We start from the raw sequence: 17,114 nt of genomic DNA on the forward strand, positions 1-17,114 counted from the left end.
ATAAATGTTGTAAACTTAATTATAATTGTAATTTAAGTTCTAGGACTACACATGTAATTAAATGTAAACTAATTGTATTTGAACTTTAATTGAAAATCCTATTTGGATTTTAATTGAAACTTTTATTTGAATGTAGAATTATTATTGTACAATGAATGTAACTATTCTCTCTATAAACACAAATTCAATGGAAATTAAACATCCTATGGGTTTGTACAACAATCATAATTCCATAGTGTTCAAATTTGAAGAGAAATAATAATAATAATAATAATAATAATTCATTTTATTCAATTGTCCAGTTCAAGAATTAATTTTTTGTTTAATTAAAAGAAGGTGCCCATCCACAAATGTACTATTGAGTTTGGAGAATATCATAAGAGATTTAGATGTTTAAAATATCAAGTTCTTGGATTTAAAAAGTTGAAAGTTCGTGATTCAGAGTAAATTAAAGAATTAGTCATCGAATTTAAGTAATAATTTGAATCCTTTATTCTTTATATAACATACGCATGAACATTTAGACGATATTTTTTATTGAATTAAAGAAATTTTTAATTTCTGAATAATTCCGCTTCCAAATTCCCACCCTCATGACAATAGATTGATTATAAATTGTCACTCCAAATTTAAAGTAATCAGTAATAGATTACTTTTAAGATGAACATTGCTTAAATCACTTGAATCTTCTATAAAATTTTGCTTAAATTAAGTTCTTTCTTTAGTCGTACTTATGTCAAATAAAATTAAGACCTTGCAAAATATAGTAGAATAATAATTAATTAAGATTATAGTGAAAAATATTTGACAGTATGATTGTCATAAACCTCTCTAAATTCATTCAAATAAATTGAAATATTTCATATGAAAATTGGAAATTCTATCAATCAAAAGTCAATTTATGAAAATTAGATATCAAGTCATAAATCTTATTTTTCGTTTTTATGATGTTATAAATCTTAAATTTGTAGTTTTCTATACATGCATAGATAACTAAAGATTTAAAAGTTTGTTCTGTATCTTTTCTGATTTAATTTAATAGTTTGTGTTGCCTCATGCTTAATCTAAAAGATTATTATGGTTTTCTCGCCTGTTGATGCAAAATCTTTGTTCCTGCATATCCAGTTTTGGGTGCAAACATGGCAGAATTAATTGGTAATCATACGTGACACTTCAAGGAGGTTGACTGTAGGCCATATCGAACGGATCATGTCCTCGTAATGAATGACAATACTAAGTTCTATAAAAATTTTCAATTGATCAAGCTTCAATTTTAACATTTCATTCGCAAGGCCCCAACTTTTCAATCACATATTTCATCAACTTTTATCAAAATCTCCTAAAACTTTTATCAACAACTTTGTCAAACCACCCATAAATTTGAGGTCTGAAAAACTCCGTGATTTCTATTATTTTCGGGTATGCTTGATAATTCATTCCACCAATGTGCAGAATGTGAGTGCGTGAGAGAGAGCGCGAGAGGGAAGGAAGGAGAGAGAACTCAGTTTAACTCATCACCAATTACTCAAAATGGTATCAAGGGTTAACAGTATAGAAATATTTTCTTTCCTGAAAACTATAGCCCAAAAAAAAAGAAAAAAGAAGGGATTTGAATCCTGAAAAGAGAAAGGGAGAATCCAGTTCTACATGAGTGGGAATCTTCTGTCATAGCATGTCAACGAGCTTTAATGGAATTCAAGAATTGACCCGAAAATTTCCTAACTGCAGCACAACTTCTGGCACTGGTTAGTTCCACAACAATGCTTCATTTCTACCGGAAAAAATGGCACTACCTTTTCACATGCCGTCACTGATCTTGGAGGATTATGGAGAACTGCAGTTTTAACTGGAACTAATACTCTTATGCTCTTTTGACCTATTCTGAAACATTACACGTACATTATTCCCATAGAGTGCGGATCATACTGCTTCAGAGTTCATTTCCTTGGGCAATACCAAACCAATTAAGCAAAGTGAAGGATTAGGGGGAATAGACAGCATGGAACATGTATCAGGTGAGTATGGAAGAATGAACAGTAGTCTAGGCCACAACGGTTCTGCAGCTGGGATTTTGATTACTCCTGCACATTCTCGCTGCTTCAAGTATGCAATGAAATCTTGAAACTGTAAAATGCGAAAATAAATCAAATCACTTCAATATAAGTCTCAAAATCATAATTGAGACACCAGTAGCACATTATTGCACGTAGAATAAGGCCTCTAATGGTAAAACCATGCAATGTAATGTTGATTACAGCAATCTGCAAGATTAGTCAGTGTTACAGGTAACAATTGTTATGCCAAAGAGAAAATAACGCTTTCTACCTCCAGAGGCAGCTCACATTGCGATGACATTGAGAAGTGAGAAGCTAGTAAATTTGCATTTTAGCATTAACTTGGATCCTTTACATCCCAAAGCAAAACAAGGACTGGTATTTTACATGACCATTTTCTTTCTTGAACATATCCTTCAATCTTCTACAGGTACTGTTCTAAGTATGGTCACTAAGAAAAAAAGAGCTTCTTTCCGGACCTGAAGTTTATTTTCTACACAGAAATATGGATTTTAGTTCCTATATATTTTAAAAATAAAATGGATGAGAGTAGATTAGCCAGTGACAAATATGTCAATCAGTAGCACTCTCTGGTGCTTGCTCAATAAAAAAAAATCAGTAACAGAAAAGGAGCAACAAAAAATACTTGGATCTACTTGCACCATTGTGCTACGCCACATCAAGCCATGTGTATAAAAAAAGAACGGATAATAGTAGGGTCAACTTACACCCTTGTGATCGCCTTGAGAAGAAGGGAAAAGCCAGCATATCTCTCTCTGACACAGCAGATTTAAACAAAGTCAGAATTTGAGCAATCCAGTTCAAATTGGTTGAAACTTGGGAGCAAAATTCATTGAACAGATAGCAGATAGGTGATGTACACTACCAAGTTAGAACAGGTATTACTTCTCTTTAGCCATATAACATTTAGGACAACAAATCCAATAATTTTATTCCAGATGCAAAGGAATTATCTCATTTCTATGCAATCACTCTATCCCACTGATTTCTATAAAGGGAATCAAGATGATAAAACTAACTGGTCATTTGAGGAACATATTTTATGGTTAACAAAATTTTTGAATGATATCTTAAAAGAGTAAAAAGATGCTACATGAATGAAGTTAATGCCGATTTATATAAACAAAGAAGATATCCAAGACTATACAAACTTAAGTTTACGGTTGCTAGAGGAAAACCTGGGGCATAGTTCAAAGGTCTGAAATGACTAGTTTGGCTCATTCAAGGGAGAAATAATATGGAAGTCATTTACATACTTCAAACATTGGTGGAGAAGTACCACACAAAAAAAAATAAATAAATAAATAAAGAAAAAATAAAAAATAAAAAAATACAGTCATAATTTTTTTTTTTTTTTTGACTTCCAAAAACCCTATGATAGAGGCAGTGCTCATGGAAGTGCCCATATTGATATATATTAAGGTGTAAAATGGAGAAGTCGCAGGTTTGAATGGTAGAGAATTTCTAATTTTTTTCCCAGTGTCCATATCATTATGCACTGGTCAACGTTTGAAGTTACAAGACATCCAAGATGAAGTCTCTTGGTATATGCTATTTGCTTATGACATAATTTTAACTGAAGAGAATTGAAGGGAATAAATTATAAGTCAGATATTTGAAACATTACTTTGAAATCTAAATCTTTAAGGTTAAGTAGAATTATAATGAATACATAGAATGTCCTAGGGTTACAAATGCTAGTGGACTCACTACCAAGGATCATGTCAGTTGTACCACAGAGATTCCTTTAGCAATTTAAGTTCAATTACTAATAAGAAAGGAAGACTTTAAGACAGTGTCTTGCTTTAGGATTGGAGCATGGGGTTTCCCACATTTTCAACACGTGCAGATGTGCAAGTTGTGTGTACCCGTACATGTCCAGTCCATGAAACGACTTCTGACTTCAGCATAACTATAAATGCAAATTAATGGCTCCACATCTATTGATGACAAAGGAAAAAAAAAAACTATGCTGATGTAAGATGCATAAACCTTCAAAATCCCAATGACCTAGATTTGATTATTGTATTGTTTCTTTTTATCCAACAATATGCATCCCTGTATTACATTTGCTACTTTATTGAAAGTAATACAGCTACCCTCCCCCCACCCCAAAACCCAACCCTCCACCAAACTCCCCACATATACACAAAGACACATTATAGGGACATCATAACTAATGAAATGTCAAATGTCTTTATTATGCCTCTATTTATTTTATGATTACAGGAAAGTTGAAATTCTTCCTCAGTTGTTCCAAACAGCAAAACACCAAATCCTGTGCTTTAGAGCAGGCAATAATGCCACAAGTGCCAAATATACTAGAGCATTTCCCCATCCCACCAGAGCCAAATTCATAAATTGACAATAACCTTCAGTTAATTAGAGCAACAACCAAGTACATATAAATTGATCACCCAATTAAGATGTTATCTTACTAGATCATAAAGCACATAATTCCTTGTCACATCACTCCCAAGTAATTGTCAATGTTGGCTTCAAAAGGCTTAGAAATGATTTGGTGAAATTGATTCTGAAGCCAATTAGAGAAAAGAGGAATGTCCTCCCTGGATCAGATGAACATGTCATAGAACTATTGACCTCTAGTTACACCAGCACGTGCCACTAATTTGCAAGTAGAACAAATTATTCTAAAAAGTAATTGTCAGGTCTTGACACAACTTTATCACATATGTCATTTCACTAACGCAATATAACTCTTCCAAATATCATGAAATTTAAATACTGATAACCAGTTAACAATTGTGGATTCTGGGGATGATACACTTGTTTGAGCCCCATTTTTTGCAAAAATAGATTTTGCGCTAGTGATTTTTCTGAAGAGTGTGGGATTAAAATGTAGGAAAAAGTTCTGGGTCTACGTGTAAAATTATTTTATTGAAAATGACTTTGGAGGAAACATTAGTTTTTAAATAATGGAACTCAAACATAGGCTAAACGTAAAGCTTTCCTAGACGAAAATTTAACTGCAAATTTCTAAGACAAGAAAGTGAAAACTAAAAGTCAATTGGGTGAGCCCATGATAATTTGAGAGGCATGTTATTTTGAGAGAACAAACAAAACACAGAGAGAGAGAGAGAGAGAGAGAGAGAGAGGTGATTCACTCTGTGAGGTGGGGTACTGGAAAAAGTTGACTTCACATGCCGGAAATCAGTGCGTTTTGTCATATCCAATTTAGCAGGCCATCTGCAAATGCATCATCAAAAAATTATCAGAAATTATCTCTTTCTAGCCCAGTCCACAGAAAGATCAACTAGAAAAAAATAAAATAAATAAATAATAATAAAGTCCTTACCCTAATGGCTCAGCCATAGCATTTGAATAGTTGCAAATATCAGAATCCACCCTCTGTGCATATATGGTGCAGTAATTAACACTACTTTTGCTTAAGATCCCCTGCCAGGGATAGCGCTGGCCCAACTTAGAACATTCTGTATCAGCAGATTCAGATGGTGGAGGTGGAGGTGGAGGAGGAGAACTAGGAGGAGGAAGTGCAGGGGGCAAGGAACAGGCTGGAGGAGGTGGGGATGGAGGTAATGGAGGCTGAAAATCAAGCTGTGAAGGTAATGGAGGCTGCAAGTTGGGCTGGCGAGGTAATGGAGGAGGCACGTTAGATGGAGGAGGTGCCAAAGATGACAATGGAGGAGGAACACCATTGAGAGGAAACATATTATTAAATTGTGGCATAGAACTTCCCTGTATCTGTGCCAGTGGAGTCACGGAAGCAGATAAAAATGGCGGGGCAGGCAGATTATGGTGAGCTGATTGAATCTGATTTGGTGTTGGTGTTGGTGTTGGAGGTAGATGATGGTTCAACCCCCGTGCATCCCATAAACTGTTTGAAGGCACATAGACAGGTCGCACATTCGCAGATCCATGAAGTGGCTGTTGTGGTGCAATAGTTGTTACAGGAGTTTGTGCAGGTCTGGATGCAAAGCTTACTTGTCCAGGATGAAGGGTTTCAGGTTTTCCGTATGCCCATCTTTGTTCAGCAGGGCCAGATCTTCCAACTTCCAACATTCCCGAATGGTCAACAGAAGTCCAATTTGACTGGAATGCAGCAGTTTGTATCCCAGGCCCATGAATTTCTTGATTTACTTTTGGTGACGGAAGCTCTAGTACATTGTTATCTGGTCTAATGGGAGGAGCAAAATGGTGCTTTCCAGGGTGACTGAATAAAACATATGGACAATAGTCATGTTTTAGACAGAAATACTACTATATTTTTAATTTTCTACAATATGCTGTTTGAGGAAGGATCTCTACAATATGCTGTTCAAGGAAGAATATACAAAAGGTAGTTCCTAAGGTGACTATGAATCTCTGAGTGCAATAAATTTACAACAGTGGTTACCAGCAATGATGCCGGTCAATACCGAATAATCAACAATCGGTAACTCAATTTTATAGGTACTAATAACTAAATACAAATGCAGAAAATTAAATATAAAACAACGGTTTTAAAATGACAGTGGTCTGGGGCAATGACACAAACCATTGCTAGGCAATAGAGATAAGATTCGGAACCTAGTAATGGGAAGAAATAAATTTCTCCAGAATGAAACGATCTAGCAAGGCTCAATTAGAATCTACTCCTGGTGAATACCTGAGAATGTTTAGCAACATTTTTGTCTTGATGACAATTTTTTGTGAAACCAAAATTTTACTCAGGTTGCCTAGAATTTGAAATATTGACAATTTTCAGTAGCAATGGTTGAAATTTCCTTAAACCTTAAGAATAGACAGCGTCATAGATGAAATATTAAAGTTGTCTATCAGACATGGAGAAACAGAGAGGCATTGAAACCTGCGTCCAAAAATCTAGGTGATAGAAAGGAAGGGAACAATCCGAAAGTAAACACTGCTTAGAAACTATATGCACAAGCAAATGGCAATTTCAAACCTGAATTCTATTTGGAAGAAAATCCCAGGACAATCACGTAGATTCCTGAATAAAGTATTTGCTGTATCTACACTACTGCATTCAACAAACCAATGCGCACCCGTTGGCATATTTGTTCTACTCAATCGGACAACAGATCCTATCTGGTTGATGGCAAGTTTGCAAATATCCAAGAGCTCATCATCTGCGAGACAATTAGGGCTTATATTTGGAAGGTTAATTGAAAGCATGCTTGAGGGTAATTGTTCCTGGTATCTCATAGAAATACCAGGCCTTTGATTTTCAGAACCTTGGGGGTGTGTGATATTATATTTTGCACGTAACTGGAAAAGCAAAGAAGACAACCCCGAAGTCCTTGTCATATAACTGTCAGATGGCTTCTCAAGGTTTCTCTGAGCATGAGGTGATCCAATCATACTATTAGAAGAGTAACAGCTTCTCATATCAGCATGCATTGGTGCAGAAGTAGGTCTAGCACCTTCAGCATGCATCATCAAATTGGTTGTACCTACGCTTGATGGGGGCAGGATAAAGTTATTATTTCCCTTACGATGCCATTGCATTTGAACCATGGAAATAGTAGCTTCTTCTGGTGAGTCAAATTCCATCAATAATGCACCTTCACTATTAAGATCAGTGACCAAGCGAGGGCCCTTTTGAAGTACTTTCTTAACTTCATGCATCATCTCATCCTTGGCCCATTTGCCAGGAATATTTCCAACATAAACATGACAACTAGAACCAATGGCCACACCATCTATAGCTCCTTTAGTTCCTAATCCTATATCCAGAAACTTTACCCGGAGGCACTCACCCCAGGGGGAACGTCCTTGCATGACTTCCCTAGCTTTCAAAGCATTCATAATGTTTGTGTACTTGACGAAGGCAAATCCTTTAAATGGAAAATAATGTAATTCATCTATGGGACCAAACTTTTCAAATTGAACCCTAATAAGCACTTCGGATGCATCAGGGCCTAATGATCCCAACCATAGTTGTTCTGAAGCTGGAAATATAGCCACGGAGGCTGGATCTCCATCAGAGTACCATGTCACATGGCTTGCTGACGGATGAGGTGGTGGAGGATTATGCTTGGAAGATTCAAAAGAAGAATTCGCAGGTCCAGTAGGGGATCTTAAAGAAGGTAATGAGGGGTTCAGATTAGGACTCAAACTCTTCTCCACCTGCTGACTATTGCTTATGCCATTGAATGAATTGCTTCTGAAGTCCAATGGTGTCCTTGTTCTTGTTCTAGGTGAGAATGAGTGTCGTTTTAACAATTCCCTCGGCACAAAAGTTCTGGAACTGGATAATTCTCCAGAATCTCCAGATTGAAAATTCATGGACTTTGATTCTACTCCATCAATGGGATCAGTCCCCTTATTATTCAAATAAATGCCTGTAAATTTGTCTGGACAATCTGTTACAAGAGCTACAGAAGAAGTTCCTTGTTGACTAGGTACTCTAGGAATTAGGTACTGACCAACATATTTAGGTGGACTGGAAATATCTTCATTGCCATCTACAAAGTCATTTGCCTTGATCTGCTGTGCAAAGGAATCAAGCACTCCTTCCAGAATACAGGTAATGCCTGAAACAAGTTCAGAAGAAGCAGATTTACATAGCTTCTTGTACCTTGAAAATATCAAACTTTTGATTGATAGATCTTTATCAAGAACCTGCACAATAGAATCCACAGGTAAATAAATAAAGCAGCTGAAGAGGCACTGAAGTAAACAACCTTTATCTACTTCAACCACGTGCGTCCAGGAAGTTTCTGAAACTTAATTAAGCATTTAATTGAAATGGACAAGCTACCAAACCAAATCAACAGATAGTAAAAAGAGATCTACATAACTGTCGTATGTGATAGCAAAAAATATCCCTGCTAATCGTGATAGGCTAATCATTCTTTCATGAATCAACAACAGACTTTGATATCTGAAAATGCTACACCCCTGAATAATATATAAGGAGAGCATCATGAATCTACTGCATACAGTTTATATTTTATTAACAAAATATTATGTTAAAAACACCTATTTATGACAGCGCTTTTTATCTCGAGCATTCCTGCCAATCCAACCAGACTTAAATTACATGCTTATGGTCCATGGCATCATTTTTGGGTATGATACACTTGGCAGAAGATTATGCTTTAACTTTTCACTCTGTATGTTCGATAGACATAAAATAGAAGCGAACCTATAACCAGCACCAATACTAATTTGCACGCATTACAAAGATAAACATTTAAATACATGAAAGTCAAATGTAAAAGGTTGATGGTTAAAATCTGTTTATAGCATCAGCTTCTACAATATCTTAGTTATGATGTTAATGGTGGTGGGCTCGAATCAAACTTGGACTGCCAATTACTTTAGCCACTAATACATCCTTCCTAGAGAAAGACAGCTCATGAACATCTATAATGCTGCTGCTAACTACAGAAAGGACAATAGCAAACAGAATCTTAATCTCCAAACTAAAAGCAGCCCAGGGCCCAATGTATACATCAGTTAATTTTCTCTGAGATTTCTCTCAAAAGAATTGGGAAGTTGCATCAACAAATAAATAGAATATAAATAACATAATTGTACACCAGATCCAACTAAAAGCCTTAGGCAAAGCATCAACCCAAGAACATGTAATGATCTGTGAGTATTACCAATCGCAACAAGCAGCTCTGTGATGCAGGTGAAACGGGTCCATTTTCAACAGTATGCTTGTATTCAGATTCTGTTTCAGTGAAACATATGGATGGCTTAGCTCCATCCAGATGATGACGACCAATATCATTCAGCTCGCTTGTCAACTGATGAAGAAAGTAATTCCCTTTTTGCAGCCCCTCAGTTCCAGCTGACTCAAAGAGATCAAAGCAAGCTCCAATTGAATTTTTAGGGCAACTGAAGTAAATTTTCAGAAAACTCAGTGCACGTAACTTGGATAGTTTGACCAAGGCAGAATTATCTTCCTCCAAAAACTTTTGCTTGAACTCAGAAAAGGATTCTGTAACATCATGAATCTGTAAAACTCTCTGGTCAATAATCTCAAAGATATCCTCTCCCTCTAATGAGGATACAAAGAAGGTAAAAACATCAAGAAAAACTGCAGAACAAATCCCTTGAATAACTGCTGAAGTAGGAGCCTCAGAAGCCGCAATTTGACATATATCAACTAGGCCAAAAATGCAAGTCTTGGCAGTCTCAAATGCAACAGCATCAGCATCTTCTCCCCTACTCATCATTGTGAAGGAAAAATTATACATATTTATGACAACCTTTGTAGCGGCTTCAAGAGCAGTAGGACAATATGATGCATATCTGGGAATGTACTCTGCTACCAGGCGTTGTACGCTTGCACCACCTGCAAATAAGGGGTCATGTCCACATCTCAGATACTGAGTATATGCACCACATTTGAAACACCATTCCTATTGTATGTAAGCCATCGAAGTAATTGCAATTACTTCTCCATATTTGTTGGCATTTTTCAGATTCTCTGTCATGGAAGCAGGTAATCAAGTAAAGGACTTGACATAGTTAAACATAGAGGGCTAGAAGAGCCACATCCTAAACAGTTATTTAGATCTCTTACAATGAAAATACTCAAAATCAAAAGTACAACTCAAAACTTTTATTTTCAGTGTCATGGGTAGGGCTATCAACAAATTGGATTTTGATCTAAATCCAATAATCCGTTAACTAAATAGAGCAAATATGGATATAAATCCCGATAATAACCCAATCCGATTAGTTATAATAATACAATATATTTCACATATTATCGCATAATTTATTAAACATAATTTTTTTTTTTTTCATTTGAAACTTGTATTATACTTTATGGCTTTCAATGAAGAATGCCAAGTTGATCAAATTTCAATATAAAATTATTATTTATTATAATTAAATTTTGTATTGAAATTGAGAATCCCCTCTTTCCAATGAATAATGAATATGTGAAATAATTTGGATGTGAGTATTGGATTGGATCATAACATAGCAAATTGAATATGGAATTAACAATCAAATATTTATTGGATTATCAGATCGGATTGAATCCATAAATTATTCTTATCGGTTCGGATCGGATTGAAAATGGGCAGATCTGGTCCATATCCAATCCATATATAGCCTTGGTCATGGGTACAAGTTGGCATTGGGGAAGCAATCAACATCTCCCTTTCTTTCTCTCAATTCTACATCACTAGCCATTACAAAACTTGAGCTCATCCAAGACTTGCAACCAAAACTTTCAAAGATAAAAAATCAGCTTTTGCTCTAAACTTAATTAAATTACTTAGAAGTAGGTTTACTAGAAAAACCTAGACATTTTTTATGTAGAACACTATCGAATAAGAATGAGGAAGAGATAGGAGAAAGAGAAGTGGAAAATAGAGAGAACTTAGAGGGAGAAAATAACAATTTATTCAATATCAAAGTCTACCTATTACTATGCATAAGCTACATTTACATAGATGTTTAAACTAGTCGTAGGAATATACTACGAAATCTATTAAATAAAATCCTAATTATGTCCCCCCTAAAATAAGTATCCTACTTGCAAAGTAAACGACTAATAAAATACTAAAAAATTTATTGAATACAACCCTGTTACATTTCCAAAAATAAGTATCTAATTTGGAGAATAAATTAAATAATATCTTTACAAGAATTCCCATCACATTTCTTTAACCAATTTAGACTAATACTTGTCAGAATTCAGTCTCAAATGTAGTCCTCATATTCTCAAATGGGCCTTGTATTGTTATATTTCCTGTTAACCAAATTTCTCTCTTGATAAATTTCGGGGCAGGGTTGATAAGAATAATGGAGGACCGGCTAACAAGGATCCTTTACGTGTTCCTGATTGACCAATAACGCAATAACAAGATCAAGGAAGCCATACAAGGACTTGTCCAAGATACGCTGACTGAGAGTTCAAGTGCAACAAGCAAGACACCAAGTTTCAAATTAAGCATGAAGGAAGGACCAACCTTAGCATATTTGATTCAAGGAAGTGAGTGCACGAGTGGGTTTAACAGTGACGAACCGCCATAGTCCACCCATAGGGACGCTCGTCATACCTGACTAGTGAATTTTAGTCATCCAGTTTCTTTCAAACTCTATTTTATCATGTATTTTAGTTGTTTTACAATTTAATTAGAATTTTTAGCCCCATATATAAGACATATTCATTGTACAAACAATAACAACACATTATTTTGAGAGAGTAACTATAAAGTGAGATTTCTGCTTTCAATCTTGTTCTTAATTCAACTATCCAAAACTTATCAAAGATTTGCAATCTTTGTGGCGTTCAAGCATTCCAGCGTTGGTTCTTGATTCAAAAAATTATTGGGTCAAGGTTCTTTTTTCGATTTTAGCTTTCCTTGGTTCATATCAAATCTTTCGTGGATTCCAGGGTACACATCCTGTAACGGGGTTCACATCAAGGGTTTAGGACTTAACATATCTCACTTTTCTATTTATGTATGCACTTTTGCTAACTTCAATGACCAATAAACAATCCTTTGGATTATTTGATATTTCAAGAACAAACATGTTTTGCAGAATCATAGCTCCTTTTCAAAGTGTTTCTTCTTAGTTTACCTACAAGCAAAATGATGCATACGAAACACAAGGTGATAAAATTTATGGCTCAATTGTTGCATCAGAAAAGCAGCAAAGGCGAAATCATGCACTGCGTTGAATTCACATTCAAAGGAGGATTCATGGAGCATATCTTGGCATGGATGGAACGTATCATATACTAAATTGAAGCACGGGGTTGGAACATGTTTTGCCTTAGCACTTGCTTATTTACCTTATTTGTTTATCATAGTTTGCAAATCATTGTTTGAAGCCTTCTAGCTGTGTGAAGCAAGCAACATTTTTTTTAATATAAAATAGATGTATTCTGGCTTGTCTCTGATTCTTAGTCGATTTCTTAATATTCTGAAACAACGAGAATTTCGAGTGGTCACATATTTAATTCCTTATTTCATTGCATCCTATTGATATCAGAGCGATGGCACTAAGAACACAACTGCCAGCATGGCACTTTTATTGATGGAATACAGCACAACAAAGGAATGGCACACATCAGTCAATGTATTGATTTGCTACATATCAAATAATTGTGATGACAACACAACAATAACTGTGGAGGGTTCCTGGGGATGTTGGGCACCAGTAGCCAGTGATCGGACCAGCTGCAGGTGGTGCCAAGAAAGGGTGAGGGTGTAGAAGCGTTGCACATACAGGGGGCAACAGGCAGCCAGAGCTTTCTTGAGCTTGAAGCCACAAGCTGCGTGATGAGCAAATGGTATTTTCATGAATCTAATTATGAAAAGAATTTGTTTGCTTCTCTTGATCCAAGGCAGTGGGTTGGGATGATGATGATGATGATAATCATGGCTCTGGAAGTTGGTTTCTTAATCACCCAAGGTCTGAGTCAGGAGAAGAGGAGTCCAATTTTCAATGAGTAGCCAATGATATTTTCAAGAAATTCAGTGCAAATGCACCCAAGGTCTGAGGCAGGAGAAGAGTAGTCCAATTTTCAATGAGTAGCCAATGAGATTTTCAAGAAATTCAGTGCAAATGCCAATAATTGAAAAAGAAAAAGAAAATTAGAATGACTGGAAGCAACCCTAGATTAATGCTCTAAGGTTCCACAACACAAATTACCAAAAACATATCTAAAATTGAAACAATTACCTTTATTTCTTCACATTGAAAAATAAAATCTCGTGACTTGTCTATTTTTATTTTCACCAAATATCTTATAAACCACTAAAAAAAAAATCACTAGTCAGAATAATGAAAAATAAAAATTAAAGGATCAAAATTCATTCCAAGAACATTAAACTTCAAAACTCAGCCGAGAATTCAGTAATATGCTCATTAACGTAATAGAGTAAAGTTGAGGTTCAGACCTCTAGAGGCAGCACTGATAAGAGAGAGGTAGGCCTGTTCAAGGTCCGGCTTGAAACGCTTATCATCCTGATTGATGCAGAATTTGATTCTCTTATAGCACTCGTAAACATTTCGAATCTCTTCTTGGCTTCTGCGCCTTCTGAGGATTTCTTCTTGAGACAAAAGCGGCGGCGAGGGCGGTGCAAAGGAGCTTTTCTGGAGTTGCGGATGTGGAGATTGTGGCGGAGGTTCTTGTGGTGATGGGATTGTCTGCTCCTGTGGAGGTTGTGATGGTTCGTGCAGCTTTCGCTTCTTCAGCGGCTGCTCCGCTGAGGCCATGGCGCAGAGAAGGAGAATGAGAAAGACGACTGATTGGCACGTGCACTCAAGGAGCTAAAAATGTAGGGGGTAAATTTCATGCTGGGTCACTGAACTTTTAGAAATATTTCAATTGGTTCAATAAACTTTAATTTATCTCAACTTGGTCAACGCTAGTTTTTTCTTACATTAGCCTTTCTTCTTTTTGTACATAATATAAGATAAACTCATTAAGGATGTATGTCTTCTTTTAGAATTGTAACTGACCTTAAATTGATCGAATTTTGTAGGAGGAAAATTCAAAACCAAATGTACGATCAAATAATCAATCAGCTTAAACTTTAGTGCCTTTAATTTTAAAGTAAGATGAGACATTTCCATGATTAGTGAAACTAAATTCGTCAGAAGGGTACTAATTTGACCTATCACCTTTCGCAAAACGTTTTTGAATTTCTTTAAGAATTTCTTTTACAGTAGTTACCATATCGAAAATGTTTATGAAATTCCAAGCTTCATGATCATAAGACTCGTACGATCTGAACAATTCCACTCATCAAAGTCCCATTTTTCATCCGCAAAACTTTTATCGGCAAGTGTGGCGAGTTTTTTAGTTCTTAATGCAAAGTCTAGATCCATGCAGCTAAGAACGTTATGAACATTATCGTTTCAATCTTTAAAGTTAGTTTCATTAAGAACATGAATAAATTGACGTTGATAGATATTATTGAACTAGATGAATTAGCATAATAGAGAATGAAAAACCAAAATTACATATTCACATGTGAATTCGTATTATTGGTGGGCCTCATCTCATGAGACCAAACACAAACATTCCTTCAGATGGATCGATATCCGCATGAATTACATACATAGAACCATCTTGATATTCCAAATAAATCAATTTACACAAGAGAGGTTATTTTGGCAACGTATTACTTCAAATAATCTATTTTAGAATATTAGCTATTCGAAAGAAACCAATTGTACCAATTTGAAATTGATTTGTCACTAATATTTTTCCTCCAAAATTTCATGTTTTTAACTAGACTATACCATTGCACGAGCACCTACGGCTATCGAGGGCCAAAATTGCTTCTCGAGAGCCAACTTGTGCCCAGTGATTTGTGGGATTCCTAATCTTAGTGCTCAAGAGGAGAAACAACCCTGTCACTCGAGCGATAGGATTGCGACTAGCAAGCGATCGTTCAATGTTCTGTTTCTCGAGATTGGTTATTGCGGCCCTTTCGACCTATTTTAACTCTGAAAAATTCTCAAAAAATATTAAATTTGAAATTTGGTGCTAAAATTCGCACCCTAAATTTAAAGAATTGCAAAATCCAACTTATCAATTTTAAAACTTTTGAATCTTAAGAACTTCAAAACTCTTTTTATATTGAAATCAAAATTCTCCAAGTTAAGTCACCAAGAGAATTATAAAGTTTAGAACATACCTTGATCCATTGGGAATGGGTTTGATTACTGGATCTTGAATTGCGTGTTCTTGATCTTCCTCTTCAGTATGCTTTCTTAGTTATTCTTGTGTTGATAGAATGACACAAAGAATAAGAAGTCACGTACGAATTGAGGACTATAACCCTATATATACACTTCAACCAATCACGAAATACAATTCAAAGGAATCTGGTCTCTATACATATTTAGGTCCATACCACATTTTGATACCCAAAGCTCAATAATTTTAATTCTTTATTAGATCAATTTAAATTAGCTTAACATTGAGATAGCCTTTAATACACAATTAATTAGCTCACATGATAAATTAAAACTCAACATTTTATATATATTAATTTATATTAAACCAATCTGTCTATCAAGTGTAAACAATTTTTAAAACATTTTCACACAAACATGTCAGTCGATCGGGTTAGAAACCAAGCATGGATACTCTATATAGGAGAAAATATGATAAGCCATAAAATTGAATCATAATGATGTTTGCCATTGCAATGATCGTTCAGTATGTCAAGATTCATTATTAGTGGTTTACCAGTTCAGAAGGGAAACCCGAAGAGCCATAAGGTTACCAGAACTTGTTCTGTTAAACACTTTCTTTCTAATAAAATCAAACATTTGCCCAAAATCTATTAGAAAGAATTATCCCAAAGGCCATATTTTATTGTAAAATTTCCGAATCTTGGAACCGAAGTTTTGTTAAGAGATTTCAAGGCAATGATATTAAAGCCCATTTTGGTTTAGCTAAAATATCTAATTAAAATTTATGTTAAAGTCAACAATTAATTTGAACTATACGTTTCATAGAACTCACAGTTTTTTAATCATACATTCAATTAACTTTTATCAAAATCGACTAAAAATATGAATTTTATCTGAACCAAATACGGGCTAAAATGGATAAATTCCCATCTCAACCTTCTAATTTAAATGCAAAGAGAGTTTAGTGAAGAGACAATTAGAATTTAGAAGATTAATTTAAATGGAAATCTTTTGAAAGTCCTTGTGAATTCAATCAAGTGTATAGAGGTAATAGCTTATTTAAATATCAAAACTATACTTCAAGAATGATTACAGATCTCCCCTGTTAATTGAAATTATAGCACGTATATTCCTAACCTAATTTTTGGACGAAAACCACCATTAGGGACCAAATGTGCTCATTAATGATGATGGAAGCTTGATGATGAATTGTGATGAAAAAGTTAGGGATGTAATTGTGATAATGAGTAGATGTTATGAACTTTTTAAACAATCAAAATATGGTGCACTTAAGAAAAAATGTGGTGTCAATTTATTTTACAATAAAAAACTCTTTTTTAGCTATAAAGACAACTTTATCTTATATATATATATATATATATATATATTTTTTTTTTTTTTTTTTTTTTTTTTTTTTGACCG

At 35.0% G+C, this 17,114-nt stretch overlaps 1 protein-coding gene across 2 annotated transcripts; it reads right to left on the minus strand.

The window, feature by feature from the left end:
* Positions 1-1,491: 1,491 nt before the first annotated feature.
* On the minus strand, positions 1,492-14,282 carry LOC111379342. 2 transcript variants are annotated; one of them, XM_023002702.1, is made up of 8 exons: positions 13,940-14,282; positions 9,668-10,365; positions 8,483-8,678; positions 7,000-8,398; positions 5,392-6,267; positions 5,201-5,282; positions 2,783-2,830; positions 1,492-2,124 (listed from the first exon to the last, which is right to left on the minus strand). In XM_023002702.1, exons 1-8 carry the CDS (start codon positions 14,256-14,258, stop codon positions 1,921-1,923), a joined length of 3,822 nt encoding a protein of 1,273 aa, XP_022858470.1. In that variant the 5' UTR covers positions 14,259-14,282; the 3' UTR covers positions 1,492-1,920. The 2 variants fall into 2 exon arrangements, with proteins under 2 accessions (XP_022858470.1, XP_022858468.1); XM_023002700.1 differs by having other exon boundaries at positions 7,000-8,678.
* Between the last annotated feature and the right edge of the window lie 2,832 nt (positions 14,283-17,114).

Source organism: Olea europaea, unplaced genomic scaffold (genome assembly GCF_002742605.1).
Source record: "Olea europaea var. sylvestris unplaced genomic scaffold, O_europaea_v1 scaffold1973, whole genome shotgun sequence".
NCBI classification, from domain to species: domain Eukaryota; kingdom Viridiplantae; phylum Streptophyta; class Magnoliopsida; order Lamiales; family Oleaceae; genus Olea; species Olea europaea.

What these genes read in the sequence shown, in the direction of transcription:
- LOC111379342 (XM_023002700.1), bottom strand. Translation starts at nt 14,258, where the DNA reads ATGGCCTCAGCGGAGCAGCCGCTGAAGAAGCGAAAGCTGCACGAACCA. An exon ending in GCTATGGCTGAGCCATTAGG is followed by an intron (nt 5,283 to 5,391) that starts GTAAGGACTTTA and finishes ATGCATTTGCAG; the next exon opens with ATGGCCTGCTAAATTGGATA. An exon ending in CTCAAGGCGATCACAAGGGT is followed by an intron (nt 2,125 to 2,782) that starts GTAAGTTGACCC and finishes CGCATTTTACAG; the next exon opens with TTTCAAGATTTCATTGCATA.